General features: G+C 36.4%; 1 protein-coding gene across 1 annotated transcript in view; it reads right to left on the bottom strand.

The window, feature by feature from the left end:
• The window catches only part of USP10 (ubiquitin specific peptidase 10), a 56,404-nt gene that overhangs the window by 21,256 nt on the left and 19,231 nt on the right, over positions 1 to 15,917 (bottom strand). The window contains exons 2-4 of the mRNA XM_049805342.1: positions 14,186 to 14,254; positions 10,463 to 10,508; positions 4,742 to 5,767 (exon numbers count right to left, since the gene is read on the bottom strand). Of these exons, the coding sequence (XP_049661299.1) occupies positions 4,742 to 5,767; positions 10,463 to 10,508; positions 14,186 to 14,254 (1,141 nt within the window). The remainder of the gene's footprint in view (positions 1 to 4,741; positions 5,768 to 10,462; positions 10,509 to 14,185; positions 14,255 to 15,917) is intronic.

Here is a 15,917-nt window from a genome sequence, read left to right as displayed (position 1 = left end):
ATGTAAAAAGGGAAGACATCAGCACCTAGCACAGATTCAGGTGAAAATTCTTCTGCAAGTGTTGAAATGTTATTTGTTATTAAATTATTAATGCTCAAGTATTTCAGAATATATTGTTAAAGCAGCTAAGTTTGAAACGTGTTATGCACACATACAATCTTTTTGTTAATCTAACTAGGATATTAGGATAACTAATAACTATAACTAGGAAAATTAGGATAAAAATTATGAAAAAGGTATTTATTTTTAATGTCTATCAGTAACTTTTTAGGTTAACTGTCTTTTTCCCTATTTTTGTATCATACTAAATAAAACTGTTATTAGGACCTTTAGCATCCTCTTGTGGTCATAAAACTGCTTTGTAAACAATGTCTAGAGCAATTACAGCAAGTTTTGTTTCTTTCAACAAAGAATTATTTTTGTGTACAGCAATTATATTCAATACCACATTTTCATCTCACATCTAACATTTACACAATAACTAAAGGAACTTTTAACAAGAGTATCAGAAGAAAAAAAACACACTTACAACCATGAGAAAACCTTCTTAAAATTTCAAAGCCTGTTATAAAGCACACGTCACTAACCAGAAAGAATTCATATTCGCTTTGGTGGATACTGACTTGTGAAACAGCCTTGATTTGAAAACATATCTATCTAGAATAGTATTATCATATTTAGAAATTTCTGTTGGTAAAGAGAAAACATTTTGCTAAAATTTATTCACCAGGTGGGGTTATTACAAATACCTGTCACATTTTTTTTAAGGGAAAGAAAAAAGATAATTCCCTAAATCAATGCAAGTCCAAAGTTTAACAAAAGAGAAACCATGTGGATATGGTCTCCATGCTGAAGAGATATGCGTTACAAGTTAGCAATTTAACACTTAGCTTGAGACTATTATTTGGCAAATATCACATATGTCACTCATATCTTCCTTCATATCCAGACAATGATAAAAAAAATGCCAGGACAACACTGCTAGATAACCCTACACAAAATCAGTTTCTGCAAGAATGCATTTTGATAGTACAACACGATAACTTTCTGAAGTTGTTTATAAAAAAGCCCAAATCTTGCTTGCCTCCCTGCCACAATTACTTCCTCTAGTGCTTACCTAGCTTTATTAGTAAGAAAATTTTTTCTACTATGTAACATTGAAACACCTTTGTTACAAATCAAACTAATTCTTGTCTTGTTCATTACAGTCTTGGAAGAGCAGTGACTTGTCATCTTCTTTATGAATTTGGTTTATGTATTTGAAGTTATATCCATGACGACTCCAACAATCTCATCCGAGACAAAGTAAATACAAATTTTCCATGTTTGCCAAGAGAGTATGGTTTTCAAGTCTTACTTCTGTTTTTGCTGCTGCACTATTACATCTTCCTTCAGAAGTAATGCCCAAAGACTAGCACTTTCATTGAGTCCTCAACAGCAACAACAGAATTTTAGTTATCTTCCATCTTTTCCCTGTAAATTGGTATTAACACACAGTGGAAAAAAACTTTGTGGTCTTCAGCCTTACTACAGACACTTATCAATTCCCTGGAACTTACAGATCCTTTTATTCTCTAATACTATTACCAACCATTTATCCTTTGTACTGTATGCTTGCATTTGATTTCTGTTCTGGTGTATCCTTCCATACTTGCATTTACTGGATTCCCCCCCTCCTAATTTAAAATCATTCCAGATTTATTCAGATCTTAAATGTTTGTGCTCTTCAATTCATCTGAAATTCTGCCTGCTGTAAACATATTTTACATGCACTGTTAATTCCACCATCATCCACAATGAAAACACCACAAGAAAACATGACTCAGAAAATCTTTTTAGATTCTCCCACCGAAATTTTTCCTAAAATTACCAAGAACAGTTAAAAGACTACTCAGAGAACAGCTAGTTTTCCAATCACTTATTTCCCTAGTTACTTGGAACATTACATAAGGCATTATTAACTATTATCAGGTTATGCATCAGAGGGTAGTAACTGTGAAACATGGCAAGTGAAGCCTGGAAGAGAGCCTTATTTTTTACAAATATGGACTATTTATAACCTTACTGTCCCTTAGAAATGAATTATTAAAATGTTTGTCCTAGCATCTAAAGTAGGCTAAGGTGTATAATTAGTATAGTTATCCCTTTCTAAATATGCAAGTGCTTTACCTTACTTCTCTACCATTCTGATGCTATCTGCCTTGAGTTTTGCCAAATAAACATCAATGGCTCATAGTTTGCTTTAGAAGTTCGTTTAAGCGGTTCACTAGTGGTGCCAGTAAAGCTCACCATGCACCTTACCCACTTGCTAAAATTAACTCTTTGGTATTTTTTTCTCATCAAGATTAACATGAATTTTCTTTGTCTGTTTTATTTATCTTCTAGTCCTGATCTTCATCTCCTTATCTTATGTAGCTTTTGTTTAAATTTGAGGACCAAGAAACCACAGACCTTTGCAGTTGAATCAAGTAGCATTAAACAATCTCGAAGGTGCCTGTGAATCGTTAACCTCCCTTGTAAGAACTGGTGAAATTGCAGCACAAACCAGTAAATTGTCCCTGGAAAAGTAACTTATCTTCTTGTGTCCTGAGCAGCTGTTCTAAATAAAAACCGTACAGAAAAGCCTCAGAACTCCAACATCAAGTCAGAAGATTTGCTAATTTTGCTTGCTAAACTCGAGATACTTTAGGTCTAGATTTTACCTGTGTTTAGCACCCTACGGCACTTGTGGTCAAAAATTCATTCCCATTGGCACGAGTTGAAACTGGTGAATTCCCAGCAAATCCAACAACAGGATCTCAACTCAGCCACACAGAAAACAAGGAACACAATCAGCAGCTACCTATGAAAAACATACAGGATTGCTATATACCCTTATACAAGGATGTTAACCTAGGCAAAAGATTTGAAATTAAATATGTACAGAAAAGAGCAAATTATCTGTCTGGAAACCAGAAATTGAAACTCATGTAACACATTTTTGAGTGTGGGGGTATGAACAAAGCACTAATGTACCCATTTTACAAACAGGACACAGAACATTAAAAAAAAGAATAGACAATGAAGAAAGTCACCTTTTTCCACAGAGCACAGCACTGATTACATGGCATTCAGATCCTCAAGTAAACATTTTATACTGAAATCAGTAGCATCTGAATTAAAGGAATTGCAGCAATATAACTCCTACCTAAATCAGCTACAATGAGAAGACGAATTCCTTTTCACTGAAAAAGTATCTATACTCAGACTGTTCCTCTGCAAAACCAGCTAGCTAATAGTGAAGGTGCAGAAGAAAACTGTATAAAAATTACATTGCTATTTCAATACATTAAAGACAAAATAAAAAGCTCTGCTCCCACCTGGTGGCAAAAAATAGTATGGAAACAGTAAAAGTCTAGAAAGTTAACTTACAAGCTGAAGCAACTTGGACAAGAGGAAAAAAAAACTTTTCATCTATGGCAAACAGTTCTGGCTTTATGATTGTCACAAAATAGTTTTAAGTTAAAATTCATTCTTAAGCTAAGAGTACAACAAACTCCACATGTATGGGTTCATACAAACCATAATCACCTGCTTATACATTTTTTTTTTTTTAATACAGTCAACTGCATTTGTAACACCTAAGTAAAAAAACACGCAGAAATATAAATTATTCTGACAGCTTTCCTCTCAATAATTTTAAGTAGTGAAACCATTACTGAGTAAGGAGGGGATGAGAGGCAGGCATATACTTCTGGGTATTCTCCAGGTCAGCTTCTGGTTACAGTAAAAAATTTTTACTTAAGCTGTCACACACAAAACACTACTGTACTTGTAAATTAGCTTGTAGCATAAGTAGCAGGATTTGGTACAAGCCTTTTCACATACAGACTATTTCACAGATTAAAAAAAATCATTTTTGTTCCAACACTCACCAGTCAGTGACACAAAATGCAACCAACTGCATAGTCTTTTTCATGTTTTCTAACTGAATCTGCAAAAACGATCTCATGCACATTCTAGCATTTCTCATTAGAACCACAAATATGACAGGACCAACTGTCAAAGCCCTTATGTTATGCACTGCCTTTCCTGATGTACCCTCTGGACAGTTCCTTGTGGTTATTCTTGAATAGGCAATAGCTAGCATTGTTTCTGAATAAAATAATATTGTTTATAATGGTGAAGGATAACTCTTCAAAATTTGAAAGACAGACCTCTCAAACAGCAAATCAGTAGATATAAAAACTATTTCCTGAATTAGAATTTCTGAAGCAAGACCTATTTAGACATTACACTTAAGGTACTCTAAGTGTCCAGAAATTTCAGGTACTTTGGCATAAATATATCAATGCTCTTCCCTTCTTGTAACAGAAGGCATTACAAGATTGTAAATACTGGATAATATAACACACCATTTTCAGAACAAACTTTTCTAACATAATTCTCCTTATTACAATAGCACACAGCTGAATGCAACCAGCCTATTTAAAAATCACAGATCACTTAAAAATATTGTTTGACAAGTAGCAATAGTTTTACCACATCTGGGATAATGACATGGTAATGTCCTGTTGGAATGTTTACTCAGGGGGATACAAAACTAGCTTATTTAAATTACATCTTCCATAGCAGTGTTTGAACAGTCATCTCATTAAGAACATTAACAGAGGAATCTTCTCTATCAATATAGCATGCTCCTGTTTACAAGCAGAGTTAATACCCTTCCAGTGTAACATCCACTCGTGTGTATTAACTATACCTGCAATCTTTATGGCTACAGGATCCTCTGAAACTGGAACAGGTCCCTCTTTGACTTCAACCTGTTTTTCAGGGACCAGAGTAGATGTGGCAGGAGGGGTATACTTAGTCTCAACATAGACCACAGATGTGGAAGCAGAGGGCTTGGAATTGTGAAAAAGACTAGCCCACGATTTTGCAGGCTGATTAACAGGGACTGATCCTGCAACCGGGACTGTTGCCTCAGTAGTAGGTGAAGCTTCCTCAGGCTTAGCTTGGTCTGAGTCAGTGCTTTCCACAGTGTGCAATTCTACCCCATTGGCAGCTGTGTCCTCACCAGAGGATTCAAGTGTTTGTCCATTAGTAACGCCAAGATTTTCAGTAGTATCAGTACCAGCATAAGACTGTACAACAGCTGTCCTTAAAGGGCTATCTCTGCCAGTCTCTGAGGGGATGCAAAACTGTTCAGAATTAGTAACACGGCATACCTCAGGCTGCCCTGCAGTCCTGGTATTGTCTAGTGTGCTAGAAACAGAATCATCAGAGACGGCTTCATTAACGAAGTCCACAGAGTTGTCCGGGCTGTTGCAAGTCCTTGGTGTGGCCAGGGAGGGTATATCTCCCGTCAGTTCCGTATCCTCCGTGCTTATACTGTTTAGTCCCGATGAATTTGCATGGCCATTTACAAGAGCTTCTGTGGGAGCAATGCCATCGCTGACATCTTCCAAGTAACTGTAGTATCCAGGGGGTCTTTTTTTCTTCTTTTTACGCTCCCTTTGCCCAAGGCCTCCAGACAAGCCATCGTTTTCAGCATTAGAACCGCTGTCCAAAGTGAGGGTTGGATCAGTGAACTGGCAGTCAATGGAATTGTAGTTTGTTTCACCAAGAGTATCATCAGGGGTTTTCTGAGCAGGTGCACAACTGAGAATGAATTCTGGAGCCTGAGGATTCAGAGTACTTGAAATACTGTAGTCGGTGTTATTTAGTACAGATGACTGTGTCTCAATAACTTCATTAACACCAAATTCAATCCTCTGATACTCTTCCCCTGGAAAAGCAAAAGCAAACCTAAGTTAGTGAATGACAACTAATCAGAAAGCTACAAAATCAAGAAAAAAAAGCCCTGTATTTTCCTGCAACTCAGAAAACAAACTACATTCCCTCAAACAAAAATAATTCTTATTCTCTATCTCAATCCTGAAGGCTATTTCAAATGTCATTTTCTTAAAGACAACAGAGTACGATTCAGGTTTTCTTAAACAGAGTATGTAATTTTCCAAATCACTGCACAATTCCTGCAAATAACACCTATTAAATTCACCTATTAAAAAACAACCATTAAAGCTCAATGACTTTAGCAATATTCTGCATCAAGTTAATTACTGGATAATTGCATATAAAATATAGTGCAATATTTAACTCCACACTGCTTCTAAAGCCAGTCTTTTCCACTGACAGTTACAACCAAGCCTTTACCTGTTTAACTTTTAAAAATATCCACGTGTGGAGTTTGTTTTTGGGGGGGCGTGCTTTGGTTTTCCTGGTGTGTAAAGACTTATCATCATCCTTAATAACTGAAAAATATTTTCATTAATTGTATGGAAACACTGCAATTACAGCTTTTGAAACTCTAGGCTCATCAATAACTTATTTAGTTTTATCACAGTTGAATTTATTACTATATGAGAATACAATATACATGACTGTATGATTCTATGACAAGAAATATAACAGATACGCCTCAACATAAGTCAGCATTCAACTTGTACATACAACCAGTACTGAAAAATTTATGAACAGGACTGGTTTTGGGGGGTTGCTTTGTTTCGGGTTTTGTTGGGATTTATTTATTTATTTACCTAGGAATTTTTTACAAGCTCTTTAAAAAAACACCAAGAAATATTCTCGTGGCAGGCTGCAGTATCACAAAATAGTCAAAGTACTGCAATTTCATGGAACTTAATGAGTTTTATAATGCACGCGTGGTAACTAGTCACACTGGAATACTTCAGTTACAACTATTTCCATAACTATCAAATAAAGACCTAAAATTAATGTAACTGAGTCTCAGGAACATTAAAGGTTAAGCTCACATTTTAGTAGTTAAAGTTTTGTAGGTCTTTCTATGATATATATGTTACTGTTTCAAAGGCATTCATTTTAATATTTTGTTTCCTCAAAGATGGGGGGGCCAAGAAACACATTTCAAATTTTTAAGACTGTTACTAGAGAACCAAATAACACTAGATACATATTTCAAAAGGGATGTAAGTGGATACACCACGAAACTTCAAAGATTTTGTGCAACATACATTATGTTTGACACATCAACAAATGCCTATTTTCAACTATACCACAGACACCAAGAATGAGGTGTGTTTTTTTTAAAAAAAAAACAAACAAAAAAACCCAACAACATAACAAAAAAGCAAGCAACAGTTCCTAAGGAAAAAAAAAGTTATTCGCACAACTAAAATAATCCTATCGGAGAACAGAGTCTAGTGGAGAATGTTTTGATACATAACTGTCAATATAACTGTTTTGAAACTCTCCAAATACTTTCTAGAGAAATCTGTTGACGAAAGTTGTAGCTTTAAAAAAAAAGTGAAAGAAAAAGAATCTACAAGGTACATAATTTTTTAATATCAAATGAAGGGTAACAAACATTCAATGTGTGTTGAGGTCTGACTTACACATGCAATAGCAACATATTATGAATTAATGAACAAAGATATATAATACAGATTTTAATTGCTTTTCTGCTTTTATCTATTAACCTAAATGAGAAGTAAATACATTTCAATCTTGCTGCCAGTCAGACTAAAGGAAACTTTTTTTTTTAAAAAAAGAGTGAAAACCTCTCCATACACATCTGATTTCTCTAAGTCATGTTAACAAGAGCCTAAATTTCAAATTTTCTTCACCTTCCCCCTACACCCATGAGAAAGCATTTTATAACACCATGCCTGTCAATCCATCATTCATCAACTACTTCTGCAATCACTGACCTGCTATCACCAACCAGAAAAGAGGGCTTAAGTTTCTTTTTAAAAAAATCAGCAGCCTAGAGGCAGGGAGGTGGAAAGCTGCTGCCTGATATCAATATCCACTTAAGAGGGAAGGGCTGGGAGATCTCGGACATCACCTAATAGTTCAGCAGCAACACTAACTGGCCATCAGGGCTATATGCTGGCTGACCTGTCAGGACACAACACAGCTTGAAACCAGCCACAGCTTCATTTGCTTGCAAATGCAGAGCATGGGGTTTTAAGGGGTACAGGACACAAATCCACAACAAAACTATTCCTCATTAGTTCATCTGCTTACAGAGCAACTTGTTAGTTCAAGCATGAACCACGAGCTAGTTCTTTACCCTTTGTTACAACAGGAACAAGCACAAGCAACAACTGATAACAACTAATATTCCTCCAACCATGAGAAGAATGAATTATTTGGCACATTTCAAATCCCTACCAGTTCAAAATAATCAAAACAAAGCACATGGTTTCCCTTTGTGGGCAAGTTAAGTCTACGACAGCCAAAGTGAGAGTTCTCACTTCCGCACTCCTGTCCTGCTCCTCTACTCTACAACAAGCTTCCAGTAGCTGTGTTACCAAAAGCTAACCTAGCAAAAAAAAAAAAAAAAAAAAAAAATCGCAGTGAGTATTTCCAACCCCCCCCCCCCCCCCCCCCCCCCCCCAGTTTTTGGTGAACTTATCAGCTTACTGTACACTAGACAATCACAAGAGGCAACTCAGGGCAACTGGGGAGCAGAAAACAAAACACAACCCTTACAATTATGACACAATGGTAATTTAGCTGAAGGTGCTACATGAACATCGTAAGCTAAAATCCTGCCAAGAGCATAACTGATATTCTAGCATTTAACACACATATTAGGAAGTTACAACTGAGGAACTAAACTTTACATGTCACAGCAGGATTAGAATAATAAACATCAGTAGCTACTGTATAGTTAGTCTATGGAATGATTGGCAGAAGCTCATTTGCCATAAGATTGTGTCAAGTTTGTTTCAAAAAAAGTGAGAGGGATTTTTTTCTATTTGTTTTGACTTTCCACTTTGCTTCTGGGCATCTTTGTTTCAATCTAGTTCACAATGCTATTTCTGAATGGACTGAAACAGGTATATCTGTCATGAACAACATGACATGCATATTGAAACAAGTATCAACAGATACTCCAAGGACAAAGCCTATGTACAATAGCAAAAGCTTTGAATACACAGTACTAATCAGTCTGAACAGAGTTCTGCATATTAGAGCTTCAGCCATGATTTAATTATTCCTAGTGAGTATTAACAGAACTTCTAATTCTGTAAAAGTTAAATACTGCAGATAAGTATAGAAAAAAATTAGACTATGGGGAGTGACAACATGGTCAGTGTATGTCATCTTATTATAATTATAGATATTCTGCATAAGCACAGCATTCCATTTTAGTTTCCACAGCTTCTTATGCAGCCATCACAGTGACAATATGCATGCACAGTACAGTGCAAGCTTGTTAAAGACATTTTTCAGGCAAAACCTAATTTGCTGTCATTACCTAATCTCAGGGCTGGGAGGGGTTCTCTCAGGGTCTAGGAATGATCTGAAAAACATTTGTACAAACCAGCTTTCTGTATGGCTTGTGAACATTAAAATCTCAGTCTTAAAGAACAGAACTTAAATCCATAGTCAGACAAAGCAATCTATGACTGGACACCCCTGTCATCAACAACAGTTGACAATTTATAACATATGGTCCTTTTAATGAACTTTTCAAACTTCTACCTAAAAATACTCAGGGTCCTAAAACTGGTCTTGTACTAAATAAAGGTTCCAAGTTTTCAAAAATGTTGCATATCTGCTTTCAAATGGGACCTGTTGTCCTTCTTTATGACTGGCTATCTTATTTACCTTTAAATCAAGGCCAAAGTAGCCAAGCATAATGATTAGGTGTTCTTAAACATCAATATGTGCATTTTGGTCCTCTTAAGTACTTCTGAGAAATGTCCAGTCAGACACTTGCGTTATTTTGAAGGAGATCTGTGTAAGTCTCAGCTTCCTTGCTCTCCTCTGGTTCAAGGCAAAAATAACCCCACTAATTTACCTTCCACTTAAAATACTGTGAAAGTTCGGCTTAAACTATGGGTTGAGACAGAGTACATGTGTGACTGCTACAGCTTTACAACAGGAACTCTGTAATGCATTTTACATCAAGAGTCATACTTCCACCAAAAGAAAAAGGATTTTCCAGAGAAATAGCTAAGCCAGACATAAACAAGAGTCAAAAGGAACACCAAACAGAGCACTGCTTGTAGAGCTGTCTTCAGGTTGCAACTGCCAGAAAATATTCATGCTATGGCTCTTACAGGAGGGCCAGCTGAATGCCACACTGGTTACTTATTTCTTCAGTACAAGTGCTCTAGCGAACTTCAGCCCCCCCCATTTTTACAGCTACATCCCACAATATTTCAGCAAGACATTAAAAGTGTGTGGTAGCACAATCAGGGATTAAGCATGTCCACTCTAATTAGCTGATGTTCAATGCAGCATTTTCAATACTTTCATGGATCTTATTCAATAAAGTTGTTTAAAAAACTAACCTGCCGAATATATGCATATACCTGCTGAATGTGTTCTAAAGATTTTAAAGAGAGGCTGTAGTAAATCTAAGGTAAGCAGCACAACCTTTAAGTTAAAAAAAAAGATGTTGATTTCTTACCATCATGAAACTTACCTGTGGACTTAATACCACATGAAACTGTGTCATTGTATGGGGGGAGCTGTACAAAAAAGAAATGAAACTTATTTAAAGACAAAGCAACTCTATTAACATTTGATATCAGTTTCATTTGAAACATCTGAATCCTTAGAAGTAACACCATATTAAGGTTTGATTTTCTGAGAGTATGTCTTGAACACATGCTTCTATATTTATCAAATCCCACACTGTAGCTTCAAGTGTCCTTGCAGATTACCACAATTACTGAAAGAAAAAGATTATCTTGGTTACACACCATAGGCTCATCAAATTCTCAAGCAATTCACCTCACAGCATCAGGATCCTCCTTCATCAACAGTACTCACCACAATTTTACAATGAGGAACATATCCTCTTTTTAGGCAAAAACTGAAGATAGACCAAATTACCTGTGAAAGGATGAAACAAAGTTTTGCACAGACAATAGTCACACCTAAACCTTTTGATTCTCAACCTGCTTCAGCTAAAGTGTTGCCCTTGAAATGTTTCAGCTAAGGTGTACTCTTAATCATATTTTTTAAAAAACAAAAGTTTTTGATCATCAGTCTAAGCGTAATGTAACCATAGCATATAGTTTCTATCCCGATTGCAAATATGTCTGGTTGTCCTGGTTTTGGCTGGGATAGAGTTAATCATCTTTCTAGTAGCTGGTATAGTGTTATGTCTTAGATTCAGTACAAGAAGAATGTTGACAACAGACTGATGTTTTCAGTTGTTGCTAAGTAGTGTTTATACCAAGTCAAGGATTTTTCAGCTACTCATGCCCAGCCAGCAAGAAGGCTGGAGGGGCACAAGGAGTTGGGAGGGGACACAGCCAGGACAGCTGACCCAAACCGGCCAAAGGGGTATTCCAGACCATGTGACATCATGCCCAGTATATAAACTGGAGGGAGTTGTCCAGGGGTAGGGGGGTGGGAAATCGCTGCTCGGGAACTAACTGGGCATCAGTTGGCAAGTGGTGAGCAATTGCACTGTGCATCACTTGTTTTGTATACTACAATCCTTTTGTCGTTATTGTCATTTTATTATTGTTATTATCACTATTAATCTCTTCCTTTCTGTTCTATTATACTCTTATCTCAACCCAGGACTTTTACCTTTTTTCTTCCAACTCTCTCCCCCATCCCACTGGGGCGGGGGAGAAGTGAGTGAGCGGCTGCATGGTGCTTAGCTGCTCGCTGGGGTTAAACCACAACACTGGTATAGAACACTCGCATAGAACACTGGCATCATTTTATGGACTCTGGTTGACAGAACCCCTGCTACTGTGTAACTACAGGTGGGCAATTTCTAATCCCCGCCTTGCCTGCCCCCAGACTCCCCCAGAAGTTGAAAGCCTTCTCCTGTTCCTGCATGTGAACTGGTAGCCATTGCTACATTACAATCCAGCAGCTGCCTGGAGAACAGCTGAACTGTTTCTGCAGAGGGAGATAAAACATTGAGAGTATAGTGCAGTTTTATAATGCTATTCTAAATATTAATTATAATGGTGTAACAAATATCAAAGATTTCTCTGTTGGAGTCTTCAGTTCTCTGAAGCTACAGATACTTCACACCACCGCCTTAAAGCACTATAGACAACAGTGCATCGGAAGTGGCAAGAAAAAAATTTCTGAAGTTACCTTATAAAAAAGTGCATAAAAAGAACACATACTGTAAAATCCATTTATAAACCATAATTCATCTTAATGCAAATGAGAATCAATGGGTCAGAAAGAGGCTCCAAGCTGTTAAGAACCTATTATCCATATTAATATTGAACACAGATTCAATATAATTTTATAGTTAGAGCTAAGAAAAAGTTACCCTAAAAGTCTATCAGTTCATGATAAAACATGTAATTCTTGTTTTTCTCCAATTCAAAGGGCTTAAGAAAATACAAAGTAAAAAAAAGTAGTCCACCTATTGGTCCTCTACATATCTGGTTAATCAACAGCACTTTTGTGAAGCAGAGATTTCTGAGTTGACTGTTTTGTACAACTGGGTCATCTGAATCATCTCAGTCAACAGGTATCTAATAGAACATGTATTAAGACTGCCATGTATAAAGAGACATTCTAGACAACTTTTAGCTTTAACTAGTCCCTTGCCTCAATCCACCTTTCAGTCTCTAGGTAAGGGACTTCAGGAGGACACCAGCATCAACAGATGCTGGGACTCCCAGAACTGGCACTGCCCCTAACAGAATGTATGTCAAACACCACTGCAGTATTATAATGTCAGTCTTGTCCTTCTTGAATTTCACCCTATTTTTTTCAGACCACTTTTCTCCAAAATATCTGCACAGTGTAAAACTAATAAGCATAATTTTTATTTCATCATCCAGATAATTAAAACATTAAACTGAACCAGATCAAGGACAAACTTAAGGAACATCGTTCAACACAGTTTTTTATTTTGATAGCTAACCAGTAAGTGGTACACTTGATACAGTTATAAAATTAAGTAAGACTGGTTCTAATGCTGTAGGTTCATGTTTCCTCAACATACTTTGAGAACAGCTTTATAGAAGTCAAGATATGACATTTTCATTTTCCACAATGTAAGCATTAGAATAGCTCATGTAGTACCCTTAAGGTGACACTACATAGGATGCAAACGTCACACTGCTGCTACTGTATTTAATAGTGGGAAAACAGCAATATAATCAGAAGAAACACATATTACCTGAAGAGATACTCTGCATTGCTTCCCACCTACCAGGAAAGACACAAAGCTATCCCTAAAGGCAAGTAGAAGCCATCTTTTTCTTTCTAAACTTCCCCCACCTCACCCCTTTCCCTTCATGCACTTTTATTGTTTACTGGTATACTATACTAACCACACTTGGAAATTAAGTTACAGAAAACTAAGTCACATTAACAATGGCCATCGGATTTGTAAAATGTGACAAAAGGATTTCCCCATCTACAGCTGAAGCATTCATTTCCTTTATGTTGACGGGGGAGGACGGAAGCATGACTGAAATGTTTGAATGGAAATATCTGGAGGAAAAACATGGAAATTGACATAAAGGAAAATTATTTTTCAAGTCTGGAGATTAGGACAATGGCATAATACTCTTCCATACAAAGGGAAATGGCTTCTTCATTCTCTACCAAGGACTACAGAGAATAAGAGTCTACTATCTGTAGTATGTTATGAACTCAAACACACAAAGACAACTGTTTCCACTCCACGGCCCTCATGGTCACTGTAATTAGTTCATTACTGATCCACTTCTCAGACGTCATGCACAGCCTTCCTTGTAAGCATAGCTTTCATGGTTAGCAGTGCTCCACCTGTCAAAAAATATTAAGAATCCCTGTGCTTCAAAAGGCTCACAAGACTTAGAAGCCCACCTTACTTACAACCAAGAGCACTGCTGAAAAAGTTTTCTTTAGATCCACCTCTAAAAAAAATAAAAAATAAATAAATAAAAGCTGAGGTAATAGGGCTGGATAACTCACTTTCAATATCCTAACACTACAATGTCAGCTATACCATCTCTGAAAGATGACAAGCAGAAGGTGGAATATCTTATTTCTAAAAATTGACTTAACATCCACATACATGGAAAGATGACTCCAGTTCAATATCTTCAGTTTGCAAATTAGCAAGCTAAGAGAATGATAAAAATAACTGTATTGTTATATTTCAAATACAAAGAGATGTAGCTTTAAAATGTTACTTCTAAAAGAGGTTTAAAGTAGATCTTACCTCAACAGAGCATCGTGGAGTCACAAAGAACTGATTAAATTCATCAGGGCTGAACTCCCCAAAAATATACTAAAAATAAAAGAGAAGGATCTTTGTTAAAGAATTATTTATATTCAATACAATTAATAAATTTATGATAAAAATCTATTAAGGTACTAGCATTCAAAAAGATCTGTATGCTGGGAGGCAGAAACTCACCTGTTTGCATCCCAGCTCTCATCTTAATTCTTTCCCAAGGCCTTAGCAAAGTACTTTAGGCTCTAAAACTGTATACAATGCATTTTCCTTCAAATTCCCACTGGAGGTAATCACAGCACAAACTGCAGCTCATCCCATGACTGGTTTTAAACCAACATGTACAGTCAGAAGTTTCATCAGTTCATATACGTCCTAGACACAAGCTAGTTTACCTTCTAAAACAACACAAATACCTACCCTTCACAACAGAAAACACAGGAATTACTTTTCCAGAGTTCTGCTAAACTAATGAATTATGCAAGACTAATGGTACCACTACCTGAGTGCACAAGCACAGAAATTAAACTGCATAGGTGTACAAAAATACATCAAGATCTAAATATCATTAATTTTGGTACAACTGCTCTTACGAATTTTGTTACCCCGGTGCCTGAAACTCTGCACAACAAACCTAAGTTGAAATGTCTTTTCCCAACATAATCTCCCTGTGCCTCTTTAGGTATTTTGCATCTAAATTTCTATGGAGAGGAAAAAAAAACCAAAAAAAAAACACCTTACAAGACCACAAAAAACCCACACTAAAATGAGATTTTATATTTAGTTTACAGAAAATGAAACATTTCCAATAAAAAGGCCTGATGTTGGCATTTCATAGCACTTGGAAGCTTCCATAAACTGTTGGCACATGGAAGGATATTCACATTAAGAGTCACTAGTTACAAATATTATGGCTATTGCAAAAAGGTCAGTTTGGTCCAGTATCTTACAATACCACTCTCATTCACTTTCACTGTACTCTGACAGTCATTCTTTGCTATCCTCCACCCTTCCATTAGAAAAGTTTTTTCAGCAGTGTCAAGTCTTGCTCATGGTAAATCCTTAGCTTGCCTATATCAAGATACAACTAACTAGACGGGGAGTTGAAACATAGAAAAAAGTTCTTAAAATTTGAAAAATCACCTCTAGTGAAGTGCAGACTGTTGCCACAAACTGTAGATACAGTAAATCAATCACAGTATTAATTCTCAGACTTCAGGTGGTTTATTCCAATAACTCATGTACTTGCTGTTTGCATTACTCACAGCCATCTACATTCGTAAATTTCAAAGTTTAAGTCAAATTCCACAGCAGTTACAAAATGTATTTTCTTACACAAAAAGTTATTTATATGTGTATCACTATTACGTGTGGAAAGAGCTTAACCATTTTAATGCCCTTCAGTGTTTTTAAACAAATATTAATATAATCTGGTTTAGTTGACAAACAATTCCAACAGTCAAAATAAACTGGAACATCTGTGATACAATGTTTGAAGCCCAGTGAAACAATGCTTTAAAAAAAAAAAAACCCTTCACTAATCAGCTGCTAACTACCAACTGGACAGTACAACACCTAAACAGCACAGGATCCCTAAATTGTATTTGTGAATGGTTTCACAGTTCTTGGCACAGGACTTAAAACTTGGCTTATGCTCTCAATATAACCAAGTCATTTTTATTCAGTAACATACCAGCTAGAATTTATCATATTCCAA

This window comes from Accipiter gentilis, chromosome 7 (assembly GCF_929443795.1).
Source record: "Accipiter gentilis chromosome 7, bAccGen1.1, whole genome shotgun sequence".
Classification (NCBI taxonomy): domain Eukaryota; kingdom Metazoa; phylum Chordata; class Aves; order Accipitriformes; family Accipitridae; genus Astur; species Astur gentilis.
This window is presented reverse-complemented; position numbering and strand designations above follow the sequence as displayed.